The sequence below is a fragment of the Euprymna scolopes genome, chromosome 23 (assembly GCF_053919585.1).
Source record: "Euprymna scolopes isolate OS-2025 chromosome 23, ASM5391958v1, whole genome shotgun sequence".
Taxonomy (NCBI): Eukaryota; Metazoa; Mollusca; class Cephalopoda; order Sepiida; family Sepiolidae; genus Euprymna; species Euprymna scolopes.
In genome coordinates, this window is record NC_136504.1 from 49,038,956 (window position 1) to 49,063,955 (window position 25,000).

The window sequence follows — 25,000 nt, forward strand, 5'->3', positions numbered from 1 at the left end:
TCGAATTTTAGTATTGTTAGTTAAGATATTTCAAATGTCGGACGACTGTAGATTTTCATCGTGAGATGTTAGGTGTTGTTTTATGGCGTTATTGTCAATTAAATGGAAGGTTAATCATCGGTAGAGCTCCTGTCGACAATCGGATGTACCGATAGAAAGCACCTGAGAAGAATATGGCTGAACAACAACTTTTGAGCGCCATAATATACAACATGCCAGCTGAAATAAAAGAATCACTCGGCGAATTGAAAACAAATCGGAAAAAAGAATAACTCTGTCGTGTTCAATCAGACGTGCTTGAATAATGACTTGCTGTCAAAATAGACAAATATATATAAAATAAAAATCTTGATATTGAAAATTTATTCAAATTTTCAAAATAACTTGCAAATAAAACAAGAAAAATAAAACAAGAAAAACCTTATTCATGGAGTTTCAAAGAATGCAATTCTTCTCATCAGAAGGAAGAGGTTGGCAAAATATACAATAAATTTTGCAGGTTAATGAATCACAGGAAACAAACGATATGGAATTTATCATATTTGTACCAAAAAAGTCATTTAACAGTTTGAGACATTTTATAGGGATTCAAAGAGGTTAAGAAAGCAAGAAACGGGGAAAAGGGAGAAAAGGGCTATGATAAAAGTCCAATGGGAAAGACGGTAAACTACAGAACAGGAAAAATTGGAAATGACTTAGTTGAAATTCCATTGGTAATCCATAAGAAAACAGAAATATAAATATAAATGTCCAGGGTAAAATGGAGCTTCAAAAAAAACATCAGGTCAACTTGCTGCTATGATTTCAAATGATCTGAAATAACAACAAGGGAAGACTTGATTCCAAACTTTTTGATTATTTTCAATGCTTGTCTATAGATTTGGTAAAATAAATATATGTTAAATCATTTCTATATTTCAATGATTCAACATATCTTTATTTCACCAAATCTATAGGAAAACATTGAGAATAATCTAAAAAGTTGGAATCAAGCTCCCTTTGCTGTTTTTTTTTTTCAGATCATTTGAAATCATAGCAGCAAGTTTTAGTCTCTACTCCATCAAAGCTAGAGATTTTGCAGGAAAATATCCGATATTTTGTAATTTAAATGCAAAACTTGGATAACAAATAACAATGATGGACGTATTTAACGTGCGACATGAAGGGCAAAATTTACACTTACTATTACATAAATGAAGCTAAAGGCTGTTCAAAAAATCTTAATTTGTAAAAATCTAATACTTGGTTGCTTATTTCTAAAAGGTTAAAATGTGCCAAAAATAGGCTCTGGAAGATAGATGATCCCCTTAATGTTCGACCTTAAGGGAAAATGTCACATAGTGCACTACACAATTCAAGTCATTAGGCCATTACCTTTCCAACGAGCCTTTGTTTGTTAAATTCTGACAAATACTCGCTGAAATTTGGAACTTATAAAACTGATACAAGCGATAAAAGATGTTGTATATCTCTGGATATAACGAATGACAAATGTGCCCTATCTGATTGCACAAATATATGGTTGTTAGCTGGCTGTTTTTGTTTTACGGCATATCAATCCTTTTCAGGTTATTTAATGCCGAATTCAGTGATTTTGAAAAATATTTTAATAGAATATATTTGTTTTTTGTTTTTTTTTCAAGTCAGGTACTACCACTCCAGGTCAGAGTGGACCTGGGAGCAATGGCAATTAAAGGGTGGCTCCACACTGATCAAAGCCCGCAAGATGGGACCTCACCATCGTATATAGTTTAAGGTCATATCCAGGACCACAAAAATATATATATATATATATATATATATATATATATATATATATATATATATATATATATATATATATATATATATATATATATATATATATATAAGGGTTGGACAAAATAAAAGAAACACCTTAAAAATCAACAAAATTAATTTCAATATAGTGTAGGTCCACCTTTTGAAGCAATTGCACCCTCAATTCTCCAAGATATTGATTCATACAAATTGTGAATTGTTTCCAAAGAAATTTTATCCCATTCTTCAACTGAAACATCCTCCAGTTCTTTTAGAGAATATGGCGGTGGAAATCGATTTTTTACTTGTATCTCCAAAATGGACCATAAATATTCAATAATATTGAGATCTGGGGATTGTAGTGGCCAAATCAGATGCTCAACTTTATTGGAATGCTTTTCGTGCCAATATTTAATAATTCTACCTGTATGGATTGGGGCATTATCATCTTGAAAGATGGCATTCCCCACCGGAAACAGTTCTTGAACCATAGGATGAACTTGGTCACCCAAAATTCCTAAATATTCTGGACTGTTAATTCTTCCATGAAGAGTAATCATTGGTCCAGTATGTTTCCAAGAAATAGCACCCCAAATCATCACAGAAGCCCCACCATGCTTTACGGCTGGGAGAAGGCAGAACTGTCTCCAAACATAGACTCAGCCGGTAGTCGGAAATAAAGAAAATGATAATTCGTCAGAGAAAATCACATTTTTCCACTGCTCGAGGGATAAATTTTTAAGGTTTTTACACCACTCTAATCGCTTTGAAACATTTGTCTTTGAAAGCAGAGGTTTTCTAATTGCAGCTCTTCCATACAATCCAGATTTTTGCAGCTCTCGACGAACAGTTTTTGTGGAAACTGGATCCTATAAATTTTTAATGAACTCTACAATGATTTTAGGACCGTGGTCTTGCGATCTTCTCTAATAATCCGCTTAAGAGTCGGACGGGCTCTTTAATACATCTTCATCTTTCGACCAGCTTTTCTGAGAACTATTTTCCTTTTTTTTAAAAGCAGCCATTACTTTAGAGACAGTGCTTCTTGACACGCTAAGCATTTGTGCAGTTTCTGTTACACTAGCACCTGTCATACGAGCTCCAACAGTTTTGCCTCTTTGGAAGTCCGTAAGGTTTGCCATTTTTATAAGAAAAGCTTTTGATATCTTAAAATATCTGGAAAAGAAATTTATTTTGATTAAGCATATCATATGATATAAATAATAAACAAAAAAGCATTAAAATATGTCAAGATTTGATTGTTCAAAACACGTTCAAAGATTGATGCAAAAAATGTTAGGTGTTTCTCTTATTTTGTTCAAGACCTATATATATATATATATATATATATATATATATATATATATATATATATATATATAGAGAGAGAGAGAGAGAGAGAGAGAGAGACAGACAGACAGACAGACAGATAGATAAATAGATAGATAGATAGATAGATAGATAGATAGATAGATATACTTGTAGCTAAACTGAATATTGAAATAGTCATATCTTTGGTTCTGTGAGATAAAACAAAATGATAATTTGAAGACTTTTTTGAAGATTGTAATAAAGATTCTATGGGCAAAATATTATGATATAAATAATAAACAAAAAAGCATTAAAATATGTCAAGATTTGATTGTTCAAAACACGTTCAAAGATTGATGCAAAAAATGTTAGGTGTTTCTCTTATTTTGTTCAAGACCTGTATATATATATATATATATATATATATATATATATATATATAGAGAGAGAGAGAGAGAGAGAGAGACAGACAGACAGACAGACAGACAGACAGATAGATAGATAGATAGATAGATAGATAGATAGATAGATAGATAGATAGATAGATATACTTGTAGCTAAACTGAATATTGAAATAGTCATATCTTTGGTTCTGTGAGATAAAACAAAATGATAATTTGAAGGCTTTTTTGAAGATTGTAATAAAGATTCTATGGGCAAAATATTATGACAATTGGTAAAAAAGAACATATTTTCAAAACAATAAAATATGCCAAAATTTGCCTACATTTGTATTCGTAATGTCATGGCAGGCCACCTTCAGTTTTACTGCTTTGGGTTTTTTCTTTGGGTTTTTTTTTGCTTGTTTATCTCCCTTGTGGCCTTACCAGGCCACTAATATATATAGTCATTCACAGACAGACAGTTTCGCTATATCACAGCTCTTCACTACAGCTAGGCTAGAAAGTACCTCAAGCCAGGATTGAAACTTGACCGCCTAGGTGACAGTTGGTAGTTCTAACAATTACACTATTTTGACTGTTGCTTATGTAACAAAGGGCATTCCAAAAGTAATGTCTCCTATTTATTATCCTGCCTGAATGAAACAGAGGGGATTCCAAATTGCATTGTTATGCTGACTAAACGTATACATTCAAGATCTGAAAGTTTTATCCGTCTGTTGCTGGTGTGAGACTCTAAGAAAGCAACCCCTGTCAGGAACATGCGTCAGAAGCAGATATGCGTCATTGAATTCCTGGCAAAAGTGTACCGAGAATGGTGGTGACTGTGTAGAAAAAATAAATTCTGGAGCAAAAAAGGTTGCTCGTTTTAATGGTACCACTCCCGTCTTCGTAGCTCTTCAACCTTTTTTAGTTAAAAAAAAAAACAGGCTTTAATTTTTGAACGAATCTTGCATGATATCTGTTCGTTTGGATTATATTTTCCATTATTCAAACGAAACACGTGTAAAAAATAAAGAAAAAAGAAAACGAGGGATTCGCCTATATTATAATAAAATAATTACAAATAAAAACTTAAAAACCTAAATCGTGACTGTGGACTGATTCTGTTCTTTGGTCATTGGAATGTAATTGACTATTATAAATATATAATATATATATATTGAAGACATTCTGTTGAAAAACCGATCCAAGAACATTGACAGATACAAAAAGTACATTTGTATGATATTCTATAAAAATTGGCCAAGCTGTTACAGAGATAAGATTTATTAAAATTAAAAAAAGAAAAAAACATACTTTGGGAATATGTATTATTTGGATTTTTCGGACTACTGTTCTCATCCTGAGTGCTATTTTCACAACGTTTCGATCAATGTAACCTCGAACCTTCTTCAGGTGTATCTTGTCGAATTCAGGAATGTTTTGTTGAACTCGGGAATGTGGACAGAATTTCGAGCAGAATCCTTTATTCATTTCACACGGGTAGCATGCTCTCATTCCTTCAGCTATGACTGGATAGAGGTCGTAAGTAATTTGAAATTGTATTCTTTGGTCGCACACAATGAATTTGAATCAATTGTAAAAAGTGATATTCTCCTGAAGGTTGAAACTTCAGGAGAATATCACTTTTTACAGTTGACTTTTTTCCAAGTACTCTAACCACTACGCCACGAGTCCTTGCAGAAAGTTCTAGTACGAATTTTGGGAGTCTTAAACCTATTTTATTTCTAGCATATAAAATAAGAATGTGAAAGTAACACCGCATCCAGATAGATAGATAGATAGATAGATAGATAGATAGATAGATAGATAAATAAATATATATAGAGATAGATAAATATATATATATATATATATATATATATATATACATATATATATATATATATATAGATAGATAGATAGATAGATAGATAGATAAATATAGATAGATAGATAGATACATAAGCGAAAAAAGTGATAGATACATACATTCCAGATGGGTTACTTGATGAATTAATTGCAAATTATTGCTAATTAGACGAATTAAAACGTCAAAAAACGTTAACCCCACTTTAGTGTAATAACAATGTTGTCTGTGTTTTTTCCAGCTGATTTAGGACGAATCTGATGCGCTGAATCCAATCAGGTCAGGTTTTTAAGCTATGGCCACCTGTTGTTTTTTACGTTTTTGCCCACATTTACGCATGTATGAAGCAATTTTAGAAAAAGTTGGTGGGGGTAAAATGCCATGTTAAATAATTGTTTTGATGGGGAATGATTATTTTAATGACAAGAAGTATTCGGGTCAGATAGTTCTGGATGATTATATCGAAAAGGTATCAGTTTGAAGTGAAAAGACCTCAAAATCTTCCAATAATTGGTGCTCAGCACACACGAACAAGGACTGGCCTGTGCATGAGGAATTAGTGCCCTGCAAAGAAAAGAATGTCATCAACGACTGTCTCATGGACAGAGACAGATTACTGTTCCTATTACTGTGCATCAAACTCAGCTTAATCTAGTGGTTCACCAAGGCTGTGGACAAGAATGATGACTGCTTCACTTACTTGTGCCAGGCTTTTCCAGGATTGACCATGGAGAAGTTGAAAGCTGCCGTCGTTGACGGTCTTCAGTTCCAGCAACTCATGAAAGATCCAGAATTCAAAAACTCAATGAACGGAGTGGAACTGGAAACGTAGAAGGCATTTGTTCTCGTAGTGAAGAAGGTTTTTTGACATCAATAAGACCAGAAATTATGCAGAACTTGTCAACAACATGCTGATTGCTTTTAGAAAGCTGGGCTGCAACAGGGACGTCAAGATGCACTGCCTATTTTCATATATGAACCAGTTTCCTGAGAACATGGGTTCAATGAGTGATGAGCATGGGAAAAAATTCCATCGGGGCCTGAAAGAGATGGAGACCAGGTATCAGGGTCACTGAAATGTCGTCCTGATGGCTGCTGTTGGAATCACTGCTGCTGAGCAGTCAAGGAGTTTTAGGAAACGGAAGTTCAAACCCTGAAGTTTGAACAAAAGTGAAGCAACATGTACTTTATTTGTACTTAAAGTTATCTATGCCCACCATTCAGTTTACAGTAATCGATGTTTCTATCAGGTAATCAATACATATTGTTGACAAAATATTTTTTTTTCTTAAAAACATATTTAGGATGATATGCGTTGACAAAAATCAGCTAAACTCCATAAAAATGTAATCGATTTTATCATAAGATCTGATTTTTTTTTTTTTTTTAAATCAACTTAGCACAAAAAAATCTGACCTTGTGGAGAGAAATGGATGCCCTTTCTCTGATGAAGCGGTGTAGAAATGCCGTAAATCAGATGTAGAAATCTAGACAACATGTTAGATAGGTGAAAAGAAACACGGAAAAATATCAGGTATAGGTGCACACACGCAATGAGAACGGTAAATGTTTTAATCTGTGGTGCCCACTTATGCAGGACATGAAGATTATGAAAATTAGTGTGGAGGTTATAGAAAAATATTTGGATGGATTGAAACTATTACAACGTAGAGAAAAGAGATCGGTACTTCCCATAATGGGGAAAGCGTGAAACGTACTTTTTGGGACTATAACAGAGGAGGAATTAGATGCCCTAAAGAAAAGATTGAGGGCTTCTGAAAAGGGTCAGATGAAATTAGCTCAGGTAGAGAAGGATAGTATTACTATTTTAAATATAACCAGGGTAGAACTAGCTGATACCTGTCGCAAAATAAATGAATTAGTGGAGGGGTTTAAGAAAATACAAGTAGAGCTCGGAAATGTCACTGGAGAATTATTAATCCGAGTGATAAAACTTGAAGATTGCATAAGGAAATATCTTCGTTTTTTTAACCATCATCGAACAATTGCAGAAAAAGTTGCAAGCATTGTTGGGCTCCATACGAAATTTGCAAGTCCAGTTTGATATGCTAGCTCTGGGTCATTTGTCTCCAAATATAGTAGAACCTTCCGCATTAAAAGATCATTTACTAGAAGTTCAGGCCAAACTACCCCATCACCTAAGATTACCAGCGGATCCCACAGCTGAGATGTGGTATTATTATAAGTCATTGGGTTGTCTAACTCTCATCGAAGATGGTAGATTGCTGATTGTGGTGTCGCTTCCGTTGTTAGATTCCAGTAGCATATATGAAGTCTTTCAAGTCATTAATTTACCGATTCCCTATCCGTCAACCTACGATTGAAGAGTTAGGATTATTTATACCTAAAAAAAAAAACAATTGGACATCCTACATTTTAACCTGGATTGGAATTGTGTCAGCAACCAATACAATCGAACAGTCGATGTATTATGTGGTGGCCCTTTGGCTATGATCACAGCGTAGTATCTGTGTTATATTGTGATGGGCGGTGCTAAGGATCAAAACGAGTATTACGATTAATTGTTAAATTATTTAGGTTTAAAAGATATTCAGAAAAATGTTTTAAAAGAAAAGAATGTTAGTTAAAATATTTAACTGGCGATTTTTGGTTCAATGAAAAATGTTATGAACAGAGGAAAAGCCTAAACAAAGCTTGTTTGAAATTAACAACAATGCGGCGTATGTGACAAACAAGATTGTCCACTCTGGATGACGTCAGAGACACGTAAGCCAGGAAAAATCAGAATTAGGAGTCAGTCTGTAACGGGAAGGTGAAGAGACGAGTTAGTTGGTTAGGGTATCTCTGTGATCCGATGGAAGCATTACAGACCAACTAAGGAAATGTAAGGGAGAAGATGTGGAACACTTGGAAATAACGATCTTAGAAATGATAACTCAGTGTTTTAGGTGTTCCATTCGGAAGAAAATGCCTTCATTTTTAGGAGCCTGCGCCAGAGGAGAGGAAGATAATGAATAATATTTGTGTCAAGTAGACAAGGGTGTTATTCATTATTGTTAAAGACTGTCCGTTTTTATTGTTCTGTTCGCCATTGTCGTGAATACGTGAAAACACCCACATGCAATATATAAGGCCTATTAAATATATACGTAACAGATCGACACGCACAGACCCACCATATACAAAGAAAAGTAACTCTTATAATTCGAACCACTAGACGATTACAGAAACACGTATATCTTATATACATCTAGATATACATGGACACGGTTATATATGAACCCGATGACATAACATTTGTTCGATTCGAAACAACAGAATTCCAATTTATGTGTCAATGCAAGAGTGAGAGAGAGAAGAGAGAAAGAATCGAAACGACCAATCAGTGAAGACATTTTCTGCACCGCCCCGACTCCGCAGCTCACCAACACCTCCATGCCGACCACTTCGTCACTTTATCGATGGCCTTCGATTTTGTAATTAAAACTAAGTTGTTTATGTTATTCGTCGTTTGTTGTCATATTGAAAAAGCATTAGACAACTGACGATCAAACGAACTGACGAACAAACACTCAAAAATTAAAATATCGTTTCCAAGTGAATAGGTTATTACATATATCTATAAAAGTGAAAGTGTCTGTCTGTCTGTCTGTCTGTGTATCTGTGTGTCTGCGTGTGTACATTTCCCTACGCAATAACTCTGTCAATTTTTAGTCTACAGACTCGAAATTTGATATACAGGGTACTGAGATTTGGGAAAATCGATGTGATTGGTTTTCGGCCAGAAATTTGGCTGTTAAGGGGTCCAAGTTCAACGATTTGACCTTTGAGAACTCTACCAAACTCCTCCGAGAATTTTGGGGCTAAACACTTGAAATTTCAGATATAGGTTCCTTGGACATGGGTCTAACTTAATAACTTGATTTAAGCCCAAAACAATAAAGGTTAAGGGGTCATAATAGGGGCCAAAGCTAAAAAAAATTGACCGTTTGTTTTTTTTGTTTTTTTTTTTTTTGCTTAGCATACACCTATAAAACACCCGGGCAACGCCGGGCCAAAATACTAGTATATATATATATATATATATATATATATATATATATATATATATATATATATATATATATACTAGCAAAAGCACCCGTTGTTGACTGCGTTCAAAAACAGCCTACAGAAAATGGAATCTGATTTATGAAATTATGATAGGTTATGAAAAGGAAGGGTTGTAAAAAGATAGCTTCGAATTTGGAGGTATCAAAACCAAAGCAAAATATCATGAAAGTAAAAATAAAATAGATAAACCCCATAATTTATTATACCATACCTGTTCACACTGAAACACTTATCACAATATTCTGTGGATCTATATTAGAAAACCTTGTTAAACTTTGTGACATATTTCCATTCTATGGAGGTCAGGCGCGAACGAACACCCCATAATTTTATTATACCATATTTCTTCAAATTGAAACATAATTATCAAAGTATACTTATGCAGATAGATATGAAAAGTCTTTATTAAAGTTTGTGCCTATTTCCATTCCATGGAGGCCAGGCGCGAACGCAAACCCCACAATTTTATTATACCATCCCTATTTAAGTTAAAACATACTTATCAAAGTATTATTATGTACATCTATATCAAAAACACTTGTAAACGTTTTTTTTTTTTAATTTTTAAATTTTTTATTTCCATACTTTGTGGACCAGGCACGTACGCAGACCCCACAGTTTTAATGAATCATCATTATGCCAGATCAAACATACCCATTCCTGTGTCTCGATACATCTTCTATCATTATATGTGATCAGCTTTCTATAATAGTCAACCATATTCGTGACCAGACACACACAGACGTTCAGCTTTATACTAATAGATATTTATATTGATTGAGATTGTCGGACTGACTTCCTCATCTTGGTTGTTATTGTCACAACGTTTCGGCCGTTTTGCCCTCCGGCCTTCGTCAGGTGTTTTGTATCGAACTGGGGAACCGTTTGTTAGGAGTCTCGAACCCAACCCTTTATTATTATTACGGGGGTACCATGTTCGGACTCCAGTTAGGCTTTGGGACATAGTTGCTGATTCTCTGTTTTTAATGTTACTTTTTCACTGCCTTCGTTCAGGATTGAACTCAGCACCTTTTGGGTAACTGTAAACTTTGATACAACGTCTAGGACCACTCGGCCATATGTCACTAGATACAAAACACCGGACGAAGGCCGGAGGGCAAAACGGCCGAAACGTTGTGACAATAACAACCAAGATGAGGAAGTCAGTCCGACAATCTCAATCAATGAAAACACCTCATCTCAAAAATACAGACAATTACTAGATATATGTTTGTAAGAAAACTTATAGCTTATTATTTTTAAAAAATCTTCTTTTTTTTTCAGATTCAACTGTAAACGAGTTGTGGAGCAACTAAGGGCATGTGGTGTTTTGGAAACGATCCGTATTAGCGCCGCTGGATTTCCAGCAAGGTAAATATGTTGATGCTTTTTATCTACTTTCGTTAGAAAAACAAAGATCTAATAGTAACAAAATAACATCCGACAAGAAATAAACACCAATTAACTTGCATAGAAATATTGATTATCTTGTCATCAAACAAACAATTTTCTACCTGTATAACGGAGTACTGTTGCCACATCTGGGCAGGAGCTGCCAGAAGTACCTTATCCTGCCTTGATACGGTTCAAAATAGACTTCGTAGCCTAATAGAGGATGCCCCTTTCTCTTCACTGTAATATCATTCCCAAAGAAGAAATGCTGCAAGCCTGGCTCTGCTCTATCGTTATTTTCATGGTAAGTGCTCGTCTGAGCTCCAATCTATGCCCCTCCCCTTGTGAAACTTTCATGAAAAAGTTTCGTCTTGCTGAAACCACTATCAATAATTTCCTTCCCTCTTTATCTGTGCCTAAACCTAAACGTGGATTCCATGAACAAAGCTTCTTTCTTAGAACTCTGTTCCGTTTGCCTGCTTTCCAGCTGACTACAATATGGTTATCTTCAAGTCCAACGTAAACAAGTTCTTGATGAGCTGTCACCTTAAGTAATCCAATTTAACAAATTTCCACTACTAACAAACAATGTTCCACAGGCGGACAGCTCTGAGAAATACATTTTGTTCTTGGAATGTGTGTTGAGATTTAGGCACAGATAGAGAGTGGGTGATATCGTATATAATGGTTGTAGACTTTTGTTGAAGTTTGAAGATAAATTGATTTTTTTTTCTTATTTATTTATTACTCTAGTTAATGATGGTTGTAGCCATGTTATTGTCGTGAATATTTTACGAGGGGGTTCAGGGAGTGGAGATCGCCCATAATTTCTCTTTTTTATTTTTATTAATTTTAAACATAAATTTCATCATAAAGTTGAATAAATGTATCGTTGAATGTTGTCTCATATTTTTTAATGTTGCTTTTCTTCTTCTTCTTCTTCTTCTTCTTCAGAGAAACATACGAAAACATTTTAAATATGTTTCAGCAATTATTGTCTGTGAAGGAACTGGAAAAAACTGATGTAAAATCGAGCTGCAAGAAAATAATGCAGAAATATATTGAAGTAAGTTTTATATAATCCTTTATAATCTGCCGCACAGATTCCTTCAGTTCGACCTACCTTTACTTCTACAATCCAGCCAAATCTTGGTATACTTAAACCGACTTCAACTTGTTAAATATCTGGGCCGAGTGTACCAAAAAGAACATATGTAGGAGTAGACGTACTTGACATCGGCACGCATCTGGCCAGAAAAAAAAAAAAAAAACAACATAACATAATTATTCGTATTATTTTTGAGAATGAAAACCTTACTCTGCTACCATTTGATCTAAGCATAAAAGTATGACTGAAAAAGTGTTAATTTCCTCTTCCCACTGCAGTAAGATATGACACAAGGTCAAGAGAGTGGGGAAAGTAAAGCAAGCACCTCTAAAAGAAAGGTATTCTGGCCATTTAAAAATTGTCTTCCTAGACCTGTCGACATTCCCTGGTTGGGGTGCCCCAGGTAGTAAGCAATAAACTTCCCCCCTCCCCAAAAAATCCTCCTTGGCGGGTGGACCTCCTGGGACTACACAGGACACAGCTATAACCTCAGTAAATATGTAATATTCTCGGGGAGCAATATATAAACAAGTGTGTATAACAATGTGCTTGTATATATTTATTAGTGCGTCTATGATCGTCTAGAGTTCTCATGTTTGTACGTGTTGATATATTCATAGATACAGTCCAACAGACATATAACATTTGCAACAAAAAGGGATGCATAACAGTTTTCTGGAGATCGGCCAATAGGGAAACATACCTTGTCCATCTTTTGCTTTGTTTGACGAAAAGCTGCAAAAAAGAGTCATCTCAATGAATCAACAAATCTCGGGTTGTCTTTTCAGCAACTTTATTTACCGATGTTTCCGCACATTTTATAGGCGTTGAACCCCCTGCTTTTCCGGGTGCTTTGAGCCATTACAACTAATCAGCTTGATTCTCTGTCTGCCTCCTTCAAGCTTTAACCACTAACTGACTAAATTTTACGCATACAAAAAAAATCTCTCTTCTAATGACGTCATCAAAACGTACCACACCGGATCATCGGCTGACGTCTATCTCGTATACTTGTCTATCTAGCTAACATTCCTGTTTGTGATAGTTATGAAGACTAACATTCCTTTTCATTTCTAACATAAATATTTTTTTTAATTACCTTTTGCCTTGATACATTCTTTCTATTATTGAAAATATTTCTAACCTAACATTGATAATCGGCCACTGCTGGATAGCTGGTATTTTCCGGGAGCCAATAACATAACAAATAGGGAAAAAGTCATTTAAAAATGGCTCATAGTCTGTTGGCTTTGGAGCCGAACTAAAAAAAAATTCAAGCTGTGTAAGTGTTAGAGTTCTTTCGGGCTGCAGAAATCTCATTTTAAATAATGTCTAATGGTCGAATCCATCTTGATAGGAGGATAGACAAGCATACTGCTTCTTGAATCAAATTCATTTACTTTGGAAAGGGTAGAATAGCTAATTCTACCACATTGAACTCAATTTTTAAGTAATAAATAAATTTTTAGTCTGGTTTGCTAACAGTTATGTAATACATTGAAAGAGTGGTCAGATTCAGCAGTTTTGTGGCAGACTCGTACATGTGCAAATAGAAATGAAACAATACGAGATTAAGCTTTTAAAACAGGATAAGAACATAAAAGTCACAGAGTACACAAGCTGGGAGAAAACGTCAAGTGAGTACATTCGGATTCATGCATATGGAAAAAAGAGAATAAATGCTGAATCAGATTTTTTTAAACTTTGGTATCAAACATATCGAATGATGACTGCACTCTTGTGCTATCATCTTTGATAAACGTACGGTTTATCTTCTTAACCAGCAGGGTGACCCGACGTTTCCCGGGATTGAATGATGATCAACGAATCAATTGTTCTCTATCAGGAGCACGTTCGAAATGAATGTTTCTTTTTAGAACATAATTGAAGCATGCTAGTTGATTTTTGCATTTTAAACTTTAACTCAAGCCATTATATATATAAAAAATAATTTTAGAAAATCAACAATAGATTCTTTACAGTGCAATGTAGAATACAATGTCTTGTGAACTAAGTCACTGTGAGAGGCATGTGAGCTTCTGTCCGGTGCACTGCAATGTGTACCCAACTAGAGCAGGCAATCAATTTATTTGATTGAAAAATTGTTGATTTCATCGATTTTGCTGACAATAAAAATATAGGAGTGTGAAGCATTCGTTGATCATTATTCCATTCCGGGTAACGTTGGGTCACCCTGCGAGTTAAGAAAATAAACCGATTTCTTTTTTATGGTGCTCTTAAGTATATCGTTGTTCTGTAACTTTATCTAGGATGATACCCCAAAAGTGCAGAACGCCATTCTATATTTCTGATACCAAAATAAACAAAAGAAGCCGATTCAACGTTTATTCTCTTTTTTATTATGCATGTGCTCACTTGACTCAGATTCCAAGAGAGATGTTTCTGACAAAGAGAGAAGAATTGCTGTTTTCTAAGTCAGAATCTATTCCATCTAACACTTATTGTTGTCGAGTTTTTTTTTTTTGTTTGTTTGTTTGCTTTTTTTTTTACCTTAAAGTGCTATTTTTTAACTCCTTACATTAAGTGGCTTCATGTCTTGTTTGGAGCGATTTCCATAAAAAAAAAAATGTAAACTAGCTACCCGTGTCTCAGTGGTGCCTGGGAAAGGAAATTAAGTACAGAATAATTAACATGGTAATAATGGCTTTCTATGTGTATTATTCGTATTCTTCAGACCACCGTTCTCATCTTTAGTGTGAGTTTCACAACGTTTCGGTTGCTGTAACCTCCGATCTTCTTCAGGTGTATCTTGTCGAACTTGGGAATGTTTCTGTCAAATTTATGAATTTTGACGGAATTTCGAATTTACGTCACAGAAGTAGCATGTTCTCGTTCTGTCAGCCATGACTATGTAATTCACAATTGTATTTTTCAGTTGCCCACACTAAGAATTGAACCTTCGATCTTCAAGAGAATATCACTTTTACAATTGGTTTTTCCAAGTATCCTAATCACTGCGTCATTGGTTCTTGCGGGAAATGACATTCAAGATGAGAACAGTAGTCTGAATAATTCAAGTAGTACTAATAACAAATCCTCATCTCAAAAATTCACAGACGTAATGACTTTTTAAATCATCACATCTCAGTGGTGAGAGTGAAAGATTTGTTTTTGGACTTTTTCTTTATAATTTCTTATCGAGACAGTAAAAGGGAAACATTGGGATTATTTTACACGTAAGAAGATGACACGTGAGTATTAACAATTTCATGTTAATGAAGTCTCACACATTTTCGATTCAGTTCAGCTAAATTCTTTACATTTTTTTAAATAACTGTTTCCCTAATTGCATTACTTTAGTTACATCTTCCTCCGAGGTCTTCAGATCTAAGCATATCTTTAAGACACAAATTACACATCCATCGTATCATTCTCATATCATTTCTCTCCATGCAATGCATGTCCACAACTCACATTCGCCAGTCTCCACTTTTCTACGTCACCACACCGCATAGACATACCTTATAGAGTCTCCCCTTTGTTATGTAATCACTGTGTCCGGTTGTTCAAAATGCCTTTGTCCAGTCTATATAACGTTTACATGTACTTTTGTCGATGGTACTAAATATATACACACCCTGACAGCAAAGTAAAAATCACAACACAGTTGATCTACAAAAATATATTATTGATTTTATTTCACTCCGACAATCAGCTTTTCTGCAGCAAATTATTCTTGTTTTGACGTTTACTGAAAGTGGGGAGGGAGCTAGTGAAGAAGAAATGGTGACACAGCTCTCTCTCTCTCTCTCTCTCTCTCTCTCTCTCTCTCTCTCTCTCTCTCTCTCTCTCTCTCTCTCTCTCTGACAGACTCTTCCTCTGTGACAATTTTATTTATAATCGCATTCTTTCCTTTTGAAATTTCTAATGTTTCCTTTGTCTATTATTTCAACCTTTGACCAATATCTGATCACGTATTTCTGGGCCAAATTATGCATTCTGTTAGACGATGGTGGAAATACCGACTTCTAAAATTTGACTCCATTTGTGTGTGTGCAACACATTGAATGTTTTTCTTCCTGGCGTTGCCTGCCAATATCTAACACCTTGTTTGATAGTAGTAATGCTCTACTGGGTAGTAATGGCAGAATTGTTACATACGGGTGCATATTTATTCGATACCGCTGTTGTTCCTTTTAATGAATTCTTAACGACATCAAATCGTGTGTTTTACAAATAAATTGACAAATTCTTTGTTTATAAAAACAGTTGCTTTTATTTGACAGGTGGTGCTGCGGCGAGAGAGAGGATGTCGGGGGTGATGATCTTTGACAACGATGGTAAAATTTGGTCAGTGCGCGTCCTCTCTCGGGTAGTGACTGACTTTCTTGTTCAAACTGATTTGCTGTTGTTTAGTCTGCATTCTTCATAATCCCGTGTTTCATTATTTATTGTTCTACTCAATTTGTCTAGTTCGTTTTGCTTTTGCGTCAGCAGTCAAAATATGGGATGCCTTTTGTTCTCATTTCGTTTATAATTGTCTGGTGGTGCCTGGAAGTTTTGTGACTGAATCCTCATTTTTTTTTTTTTTTTTTTTGCTTGTTTCAAGTGCCCCTGACCCTCATTATCTAACAAAAGTTCCCTGAACTTACTCGATATTTATCTTCCTGCCATGGCGAGATAATATGACACAAGGGTCAGAAAGTGGGATTGAAGAACTCTAGAAGAGCACTCTGGCCTTCACAAATGTCTGAGCAGCACCCTGAACTTAGTCTATCTACTCCTAACTCTTGCAGTAACACTAGCACTGTTATATATTAGCACTTTACCTGAGCAAGAAGATGATCATCATTATCGTGTAGCTGAATTAGATTTGTTTTAAAGAGAAAAATGCAACCCAAAGACTAATATGGTTAAATGACGTTTTAGGAATTTAACTTGACTAGATTCTATAAACAATACCAAGAAGGAATTTTAGATAAATAAAAACAAATACGTTTTCAGAAAAAGGAATTTTAGTTTTCATAACTAGCGCAAACAATAATTTAAAAATAGGTTTGACCTCTAGAGTCTAGCGTAGTCTGATGTAGAGGTCACTTAAGATGACGTGAATCTTAGGAGAGCTTGAAAAGACATATATCAGTTAGTTAAGAGTTTGAAGGAGTCAAAGAAGTCAGTCGAGGAAGGAACTCGAGAAATCAGTCGGGGGAAGTCAGATTAGAAGCTGGGGAAGCCGGTAAAGTCAATATTAAAATGTGAAGTCAAAACGTTGTAATCTCCGAAATTTTGACACGGTGTCTGAATAAATGTTCTGTGAAATATAATTTTGTGTGGTGTCATCTTTTGAAGAAATAGGTATGTGGATTCGTCTCGGTTGTTACTGTCATATTAAATGTTTATCGAACCCTTATATCTTTACAGACGCTGTCTATTACATAGACTGTTGCTAATATATACACTCACCTTCTTCTTTACCAAAAAAACATTTCTCTAACTCTTCATCCATGAAACATTGTCTCCTCTCGTCGTTTATTATCCCCTCCAAATAACATGTCGATATGTTCACGTCATCGTTTCATTCCAACAAGTAAAACATTGTTAATCATAAAAGTTATATACACCCTGTCTGTCGGTTTACATACACCAACATTTATTCATCGATAATTTGATGCCCCACTATCACACAGCACCTGTTTATCCCTGTGTTCTAATGGTACCACCAAGGTAATAAAACTTCTGAACAACCGCAATAGCTGTGTCATACAATTATACTTTATTCACACCGAAGTGTTGGTTCAATGTTTTAGATTTCTTGCACTCAAACTGATTATCCTTTCTCAAACTATCAATAAGTTCACTGCATTTCTTATCGATATTGGCTTCCTGAGACGAAATGCACCTAACATTGATGCTTTTTGTTTTTCTACTTCCTTTTGCAAAACTTAATTATGTTCTGCAAAACCAAAACCAAAAACAACAACCCACTTTTCCCCCCTTTTCCTTCTTCCCATTTCCCCTTTCTCTTTCTATCTCCCCCAACTTCCTGACTGGTTTTCTAGCTTAAAATGTACAAAATATTAATACTGTAACTCTTTTCCCTCTGCCATTGCAAAACTCATTCATGTTCTGCAGGGCAAGGAACAAAAACGATAAAATCTACTGTAAAATTACCAAACCAAACACAACAAACTCGCAATTGAAGATACAAAGAACTTGAAGAATAAAAACCTACAAAATAACTGAATGCAACATGAATACTATTTCCAAAATAATTGGATTCGGCATCAAATAACCCGAAAAGGGTTGATATGCCGTAAAACAAAACAACCAAGGATTTCTAATGTATTCAATGCTACCAACAACCACAAAAAAAATTTTTTTAATGGTAAAATTCTTCTGATTCTCGTTTTTCTTCAGAGTTCTACCTTTGTTATTTTCCTTTTCTTCTGCAGGACACTGATAAGTACAGATTTGGTAAAACGAAAATTTTCTTCCGAGCTGGTCAGGTGGCGTTGCTGGATAAATTGCTGAGTGACCGCCGCATTAGTTGGACAGTCATCGTACAGAAACAAGTGAGAGGATTGCTGTGTAAGAGACGCTTCAACAGGATTCGCCGCAGCATCTTCTTCTTGCAAGTATTCGGACGAGGCTATCTTGCACGTTTGTAAGTTTGATGCTTTCATCTTGGTTTTTGGAACTTAAAAAAATTTTTTTTCTTTTGACAAACGTTTGGATGTCGTTCTGGGTTTCCATGAAGCATTTTGCTTTCTTGCCATGGGATAAACTTTTGTTGTTGTTGCTCTTGAGCATCATGCAAGATGATTTTGTTGTCATTCGTTTCCCTGATATCTTTCTTTTAAGAATTCTTTCTAGACAGATATCGGTACTTACAGAAGGGACAACGTAGAGGGTAGCCAACGTTCTTATGTGAAAGTGTTTTAGTGGAACAAACTGGATTCGAACTTTGCACATCCAGCTTGTCAGTTCGTGTCGTTAACCACTTAGCCACTGTCACCATTTTTCAGAACATTTGTTTAAATCTCCATCAATGGAGCATTGTCTCCTCTCCTCGTTTGAAGACTCCTAATATACAAGTCTTTATTATCCCCTCCAAATAACATGTCGATATGTCCACGTCATCGTTTCAGTCCAGCTAAAGTAAAACATTGTTAATCATAAAAGTTATGTACACCCTGTTTGTCGGTTTATATACACCTACATTTATTCATTGATAATTTGATACCCCACACATTTCTAGACGGATAGCGGGTACTTACAGGAGGGACAACGTAGAGGGTAACCAACATTTCTAAGTGAAAGTGTTTTAGTGGAATGAACTGGATTCGAACTTTGCCCACTCAGCCTGTCAGTGTGTGTCGTTAACCACTTAGTCATAGTCATCTAGTTGTTGTTGTTGTTGCTGTTCTTCTTCTTCTTCTTCTTCTTCTTCTCTTTCTTCTTCTTCTTCTTCTTCTTTTTCTTCAACAACATTTTTCAAAGATTTTGTGTTGTTTGGCACAGTGATTCCAGGATCTGACAATAGCAGAAGAATAGGAATAGCAACTTCTGCCTTTTGGACGTCTAAAAGAAATAAAGTGAGTTGGCAAGTGAATGGTTCAGTTGCCGCTTGTTGAAGTTGTAAAAATGCTGAAAAAAAAGGACGTACAGAAAACAAACCAGACGGAGATAAAGGATAATATGTATATTAAATTAAACAGTAATAAAAAAAATATATATATTTGCAAAAACTAATTATATTTGCAGATTTTAAAAGTCCTATTATAATAATAACAAAAATGTTCATTAACGACTAAGAAAATAGCCATCTGACAAATCCAAGGGTAAATCAGAGTAAAACATCGCCAGAATATGCCAAATGGGCGATCAAAATCGTTAAATACAAAAGTCTAATGCAGAGGAAACGGTCAAATAATAATGTTTAAAATATTGCTAAAGGAATAAATTAAAGAAAGCAGAAAGTGGATCTTGCGTTCACTTTTGGCAGCCGTGTAACTCTTGCTTCCTTTATTTTGTCCTTTGTTTCTAATATTTCATAAGCGATGTTTTTGACAAAGGGGTAGGAATTGCTGTTTTCTGGGTCAAAATCTATCCATCTAACATTATCGTTGGTTAGTTTTTTTTGGGTTTTTTTTACCTTGAAGAAATATTCTTTTAGCTCTTTATATTAAGTGCCTTCATGTCTTGTCTGGAGCGATTTCCAGAAAAAAAAAAAAAAAAGAACAGGATTTCAAAAATTCGGAAATTAAAGAAAAAGAATGTCGACATTGAAATGCCAAGACTTCGTTTCCATTACAATAAATAACTTTATATATATATATATATATATATATATATATATATATATATATATATATATATATATATATATATATATATATGTTTCTTTGGCTCTTATTGAAATCATCATCATCATCATCATCATCGTTAACGTTTGCTTTACATGCTGGCATGTGTTGGATGACTTTTAGAAATTGACTTCCAAACGAACCTATCTCCGCACAGGTCTTTATTCATTCCTCTTTCTTTAAAATCCATCCTTATTACTTGCATGTTTTCCTCGGTCCTTTCCCTTATCAATCAGAGAAATATGAATTTCCAATTGTTGCTTATTTCCAGGGCATTCACAGATAGACAGAGGAAATATGCTGCTACCAGTATCCAAGCATATTTCCGTGGCTACCAGTGCCGCAAGATATACCAGCAGAAAAAATCGGCTGTCATTATTGTGCAGGTAACCTCTTATGTGCTTTGGGTTCGGGTTTTGTTTAGTTTTACAAGCAGTTTTGGTTCAAAAGCAAATTAGCTTTGATTTTAGTAGAACATTTTTAAGAAATTGTCTTCCAAACTAACCTATCTCAGGCCAGGCAGGTCTTTATTTCTCTTTTTTTTCTTTTTTTTTTGTTGTTCATTTCTACATGCAACTAATGTTAAATAACAGTTTGAATCTGCTAAAAGAAATTGTTAGATATTTCTTTTTTAGTTTATATATATATATATATATATATATATATATATATATATATATATATATATAACTACTTCATTTGCTCACATAAAATTATTATACGACAGTATAGATTTAGGCGTAAACTTTAAGTATTTACTTCAAGAGTGCTCAATACCTAGGTAGAGCTAGTTAGTAATTTATAAAATATATATGGCGATTAAGCTACACTGAATATTCGGCGTTTCATCCACTCTAGGATTCGTCAGGCTTATGCGCGAATTCTGTGGTTATTTCTCGTTTTTATATATGTTGAGGATTTTAGTTAGCCAATCAGCTTTCTAGTATCCACAGCGCCCCTTCGTATCAGCCAATGGGCATGCATTTTATCGAACAAAGGATCTGTTTTAGAACCAGGTTAATGGTTTAAGGCAGACGTTTTCCTCCTTTTTGTTTTTGTTTTTTTTTTATATATATAAATATACATATGTGTACATACATACATGCACACATATATACATATGTCATGTAAACTATAAGTACGCCGATATAATTCGTAAGCTGTTTTTAGAAAAACTTCTTCTCCAAAATACATCATTTTTCCTTATTTTCAACGTCGATGCCCGGGGGAAGGGGGGTATAGGGTTAGAGAAAAATAATTAAAACTAATGTCCTCATTTACTTGCATCCCCACGAGGGCAGAGTTAGTCAGACACAGGGCCAATTTTCCATGTGAGTAAAATCCATCACCCCATACATTATCTGGTTCTTTTTGTTTGTTTATAAAATTTAATCGGTGTTGCCCAGGATTTATTATAATAATTATACCATAGCAAGTGTGTTTAATTGCCTGCGAAACAGATTTTCTTTATAATTTATTTAATATCTAAATTAAAAATAGTTCCTTTTACGACGTGACTCAGCGTCGTTTAACCCCTAAAAATAATTAAGACCTACTTTTTGGAGGCTTAAAACGTTTAAACAGTCTTTATAGATAATATGAAAGAAGAAATTTTGAAAAAAAAAGAAAATTAACATTTTAGAGTGGGGATCACTTTTCTATGTAAATTTACCGTAAAATGAGAACCCACTTTTTGGCTACAAAGCGTTTTTCAAGTTTGGCGATCGGAGAGGGGTGCAGAACATGACAAATACAATTTTTTTTTTTTTTTTTGTGGTGGGGCGGGGATTACATTTGAGACATAAAATAACGATAAATTTAATTATTTTATATGAGACCATTCTGTACTTTAACCTAACAATTTTATAAACAAAACAAACCCCAAAATATGACAAATTCAATTTTTTGTGGGGGGGAGGGGGCGGGATTACATTAGAAATATAAAATAACGAAATATTTCATTTGTTTTTGGAATTAATTTTCGGTAGATTTTTTTTTATCGCACTGCATACGCAGCTATTTTTATTGAAACAAAAGTTGTAATTATTTATTTTTTTAATATTTTTGTTGTTGGTGGGGAGGGGGTTCTTTCCAGTGCTCAATATCCGGAGAATAGTTTCTTATCTTTGTAGCATTTCTGCCGAAATATATTTTTGGGGGCGATTACATCTGCATGTTTTCATCCGTCCTTTTATTTTTTTTTGTGGGAGTATCCACGTTGCCCATGATGAAAATGATTAGTATACAGGTGTGCTTCAAAGGGAACTTCATGTCAACCCAGGCAACGCCTGGTACCCATGCTACTATATATATATATATATATATATATATATATATATATATATATATATATGTGTGTGTGTGTGTGTGCATATATATGTGTGTGTGTGCATATATATATATATGTGTGTGTGTGTGTGCATATATATATGTGTGTATGTGTGTGCATATATATATGTATGCATGTGTATGTGTGTGTGCATATATATGTATGCATATGTATATATATATATATGTATGCATATGTGTGTATGTATGCATATATATATGTATGCATATGTGTATGCATATATATATGTGTATGCATATGTGTGTATGCATATATATATGTATGCATATGTGCATGTATGCATATGTGTGTATATGCATATATATATGTATGCATATGTGTGTGTATGCATATATATATGTGTACGCATATGTGTGTGCATGCATACATATATATATGTATGCATATGTGTGTGTATGCATATATATATGTATGCATATGTGTGTGTATGCATATATATATATGTATGCATATGTATATATATGTATGCATATGTGTGTATGCACATATATGTATGCATATGTGTGTATGCATATATATATGTATGCATATGTGTGTGTATGCATATATATTTATGCATATGTGTGTGTATGCATATATATATATGTATGCATGTGTGTATGCATATATATATGTATGCAAATGTGCGTGTGTATATATATATGTATGCATATGTGTGTGTATGCATATGTGTGTGTATGCATATATATATGTATATGTGTGTATGCATATATATTTGTATGCATATGTGTGTGTATGCATATATATGTGTATGCATATGTGTGTATGCATATGTGTGTATGCATATATATATGCATGCATATGTGTCTATGCATATATATATGTATGCATATGTGTGTGTATGCAAATATATATGTATGCAAATGTGTGTGTATGCATATATATGTATTCATATACGTGTGTATGCATATATATATGTATGCATATGTGTGTGTATGCATATATATGTGTATGCATATGTGTGTGTATGCATATATATATATGTATTCATATGTGTGTGTGTGTATATATATATGTATGCATGTGTGTGTATGCATATGTGTGTATGCATATATATATGTATGCATATGTGTCTGTATGCATATATATATGTATGCATATGTGTGTATGCATGCGTATATATGTATGCATATGTGTGTGTATGAATGCGTATATATGTATGCATATATGTGTGTGTGTATATACGTATGCATTTATATATATATATACGCGCATACATATATATATGTATGCATGTATATATATATACATATATATGTATAGATAGATAGATAGATAGACATATAGATAGATGTATAGATTGATAGATAGGTTGTTGATAGTGCTCAATCAAAGAGAGCAAATTTATAAAAAAAATTATTTTCTTTATGTAAATATATTCATATCTTGCTAAGATATGCAGACCGTATTCTTCATTATTTATCTCATCAGGTAAGATTACAAAATTGAAAATTAAAAAGTTTAAGAACTTTTTTGCTGAAGAGCTGTGATACAGCGAAACAGTCTTTCTGTAAACCCCTATATATATATATATATATATATATATATATATATATATATATTTCATTAAATAAAATAGACGTTTTCCAACTTCCGAATAACACTCTTCACTTCTAGCAGGAACTGCTTGATGTGAATCACCATATTTATCGTAAGTCCGAACACTCTCGAGTAATACTAGATTCATCATCAGGGTAGATTAATCTAACTGGTTTTGATCAATATATATATATATATATATATATATATATATATATATATATATATATATATATATATATATATATATTAAGTTATATTAATCTATCTCTGACAATTTTATTTTAATGAAATATGCCTAATTGAAAAATGCTGCCTAAATATGCATACTATATATATATATATATATATATATATATATATATAATACTAATAGGTCGTCCGGAGCTGGCCGGTCATAACATATATTTAAATATGATATTTTAATTCATGCAGATTAAGTATATTAAGCATTTATTATTAGAGACAAGTCTCTATCGGTTCAATATAATATTGAACCTAATATATGACAGTGAGCTCAAAATTAAAAGAATATATGTATGATTTGGGTGACATCAGATAGAATCGAAACTAAAACCCACAACTCTTTACCCTCATTCCTTAGCCTCTGAGCCACGCCAATATACATACATATATATATATATATATATATATATATATATATATATATATATATATATATACATACATATATATATATATATATATATATATATATATATATATATATAAGCAGAGCAGCAAAATATATAGAGAAAAGAGTAGGGGCAGGAATATCACCTTGTTTGACACCATTGTCAACAGGGATTTCATCAGACAATTTTGCGTTAAATGAGACTCGAGCTT

The 25,000-nt window shown here is 33.9% G+C and overlaps 1 protein-coding gene across 1 annotated transcript in view; it reads left to right on the forward strand.

The window, feature by feature from the left end:
* The window catches only part of LOC145245881 (unconventional myosin-Va-like), a 223,417-nt gene that overhangs the window by 121,458 nt on the left and 76,959 nt on the right, over positions 1–25,000 (forward strand). The window contains exons 18-21 of the mRNA XM_080107602.1: positions 10,723–10,809; positions 11,785–11,896; positions 18,352–18,563; positions 20,537–20,651. Coding sequence (XP_079963728.1) covers positions 10,723–10,809; positions 11,785–11,896; positions 18,352–18,563; positions 20,537–20,651 — 526 coding nt within the window. The remainder of the gene's footprint in view (positions 1–10,722; positions 10,810–11,784; positions 11,897–18,351; positions 18,564–20,536; positions 20,652–25,000) is intronic.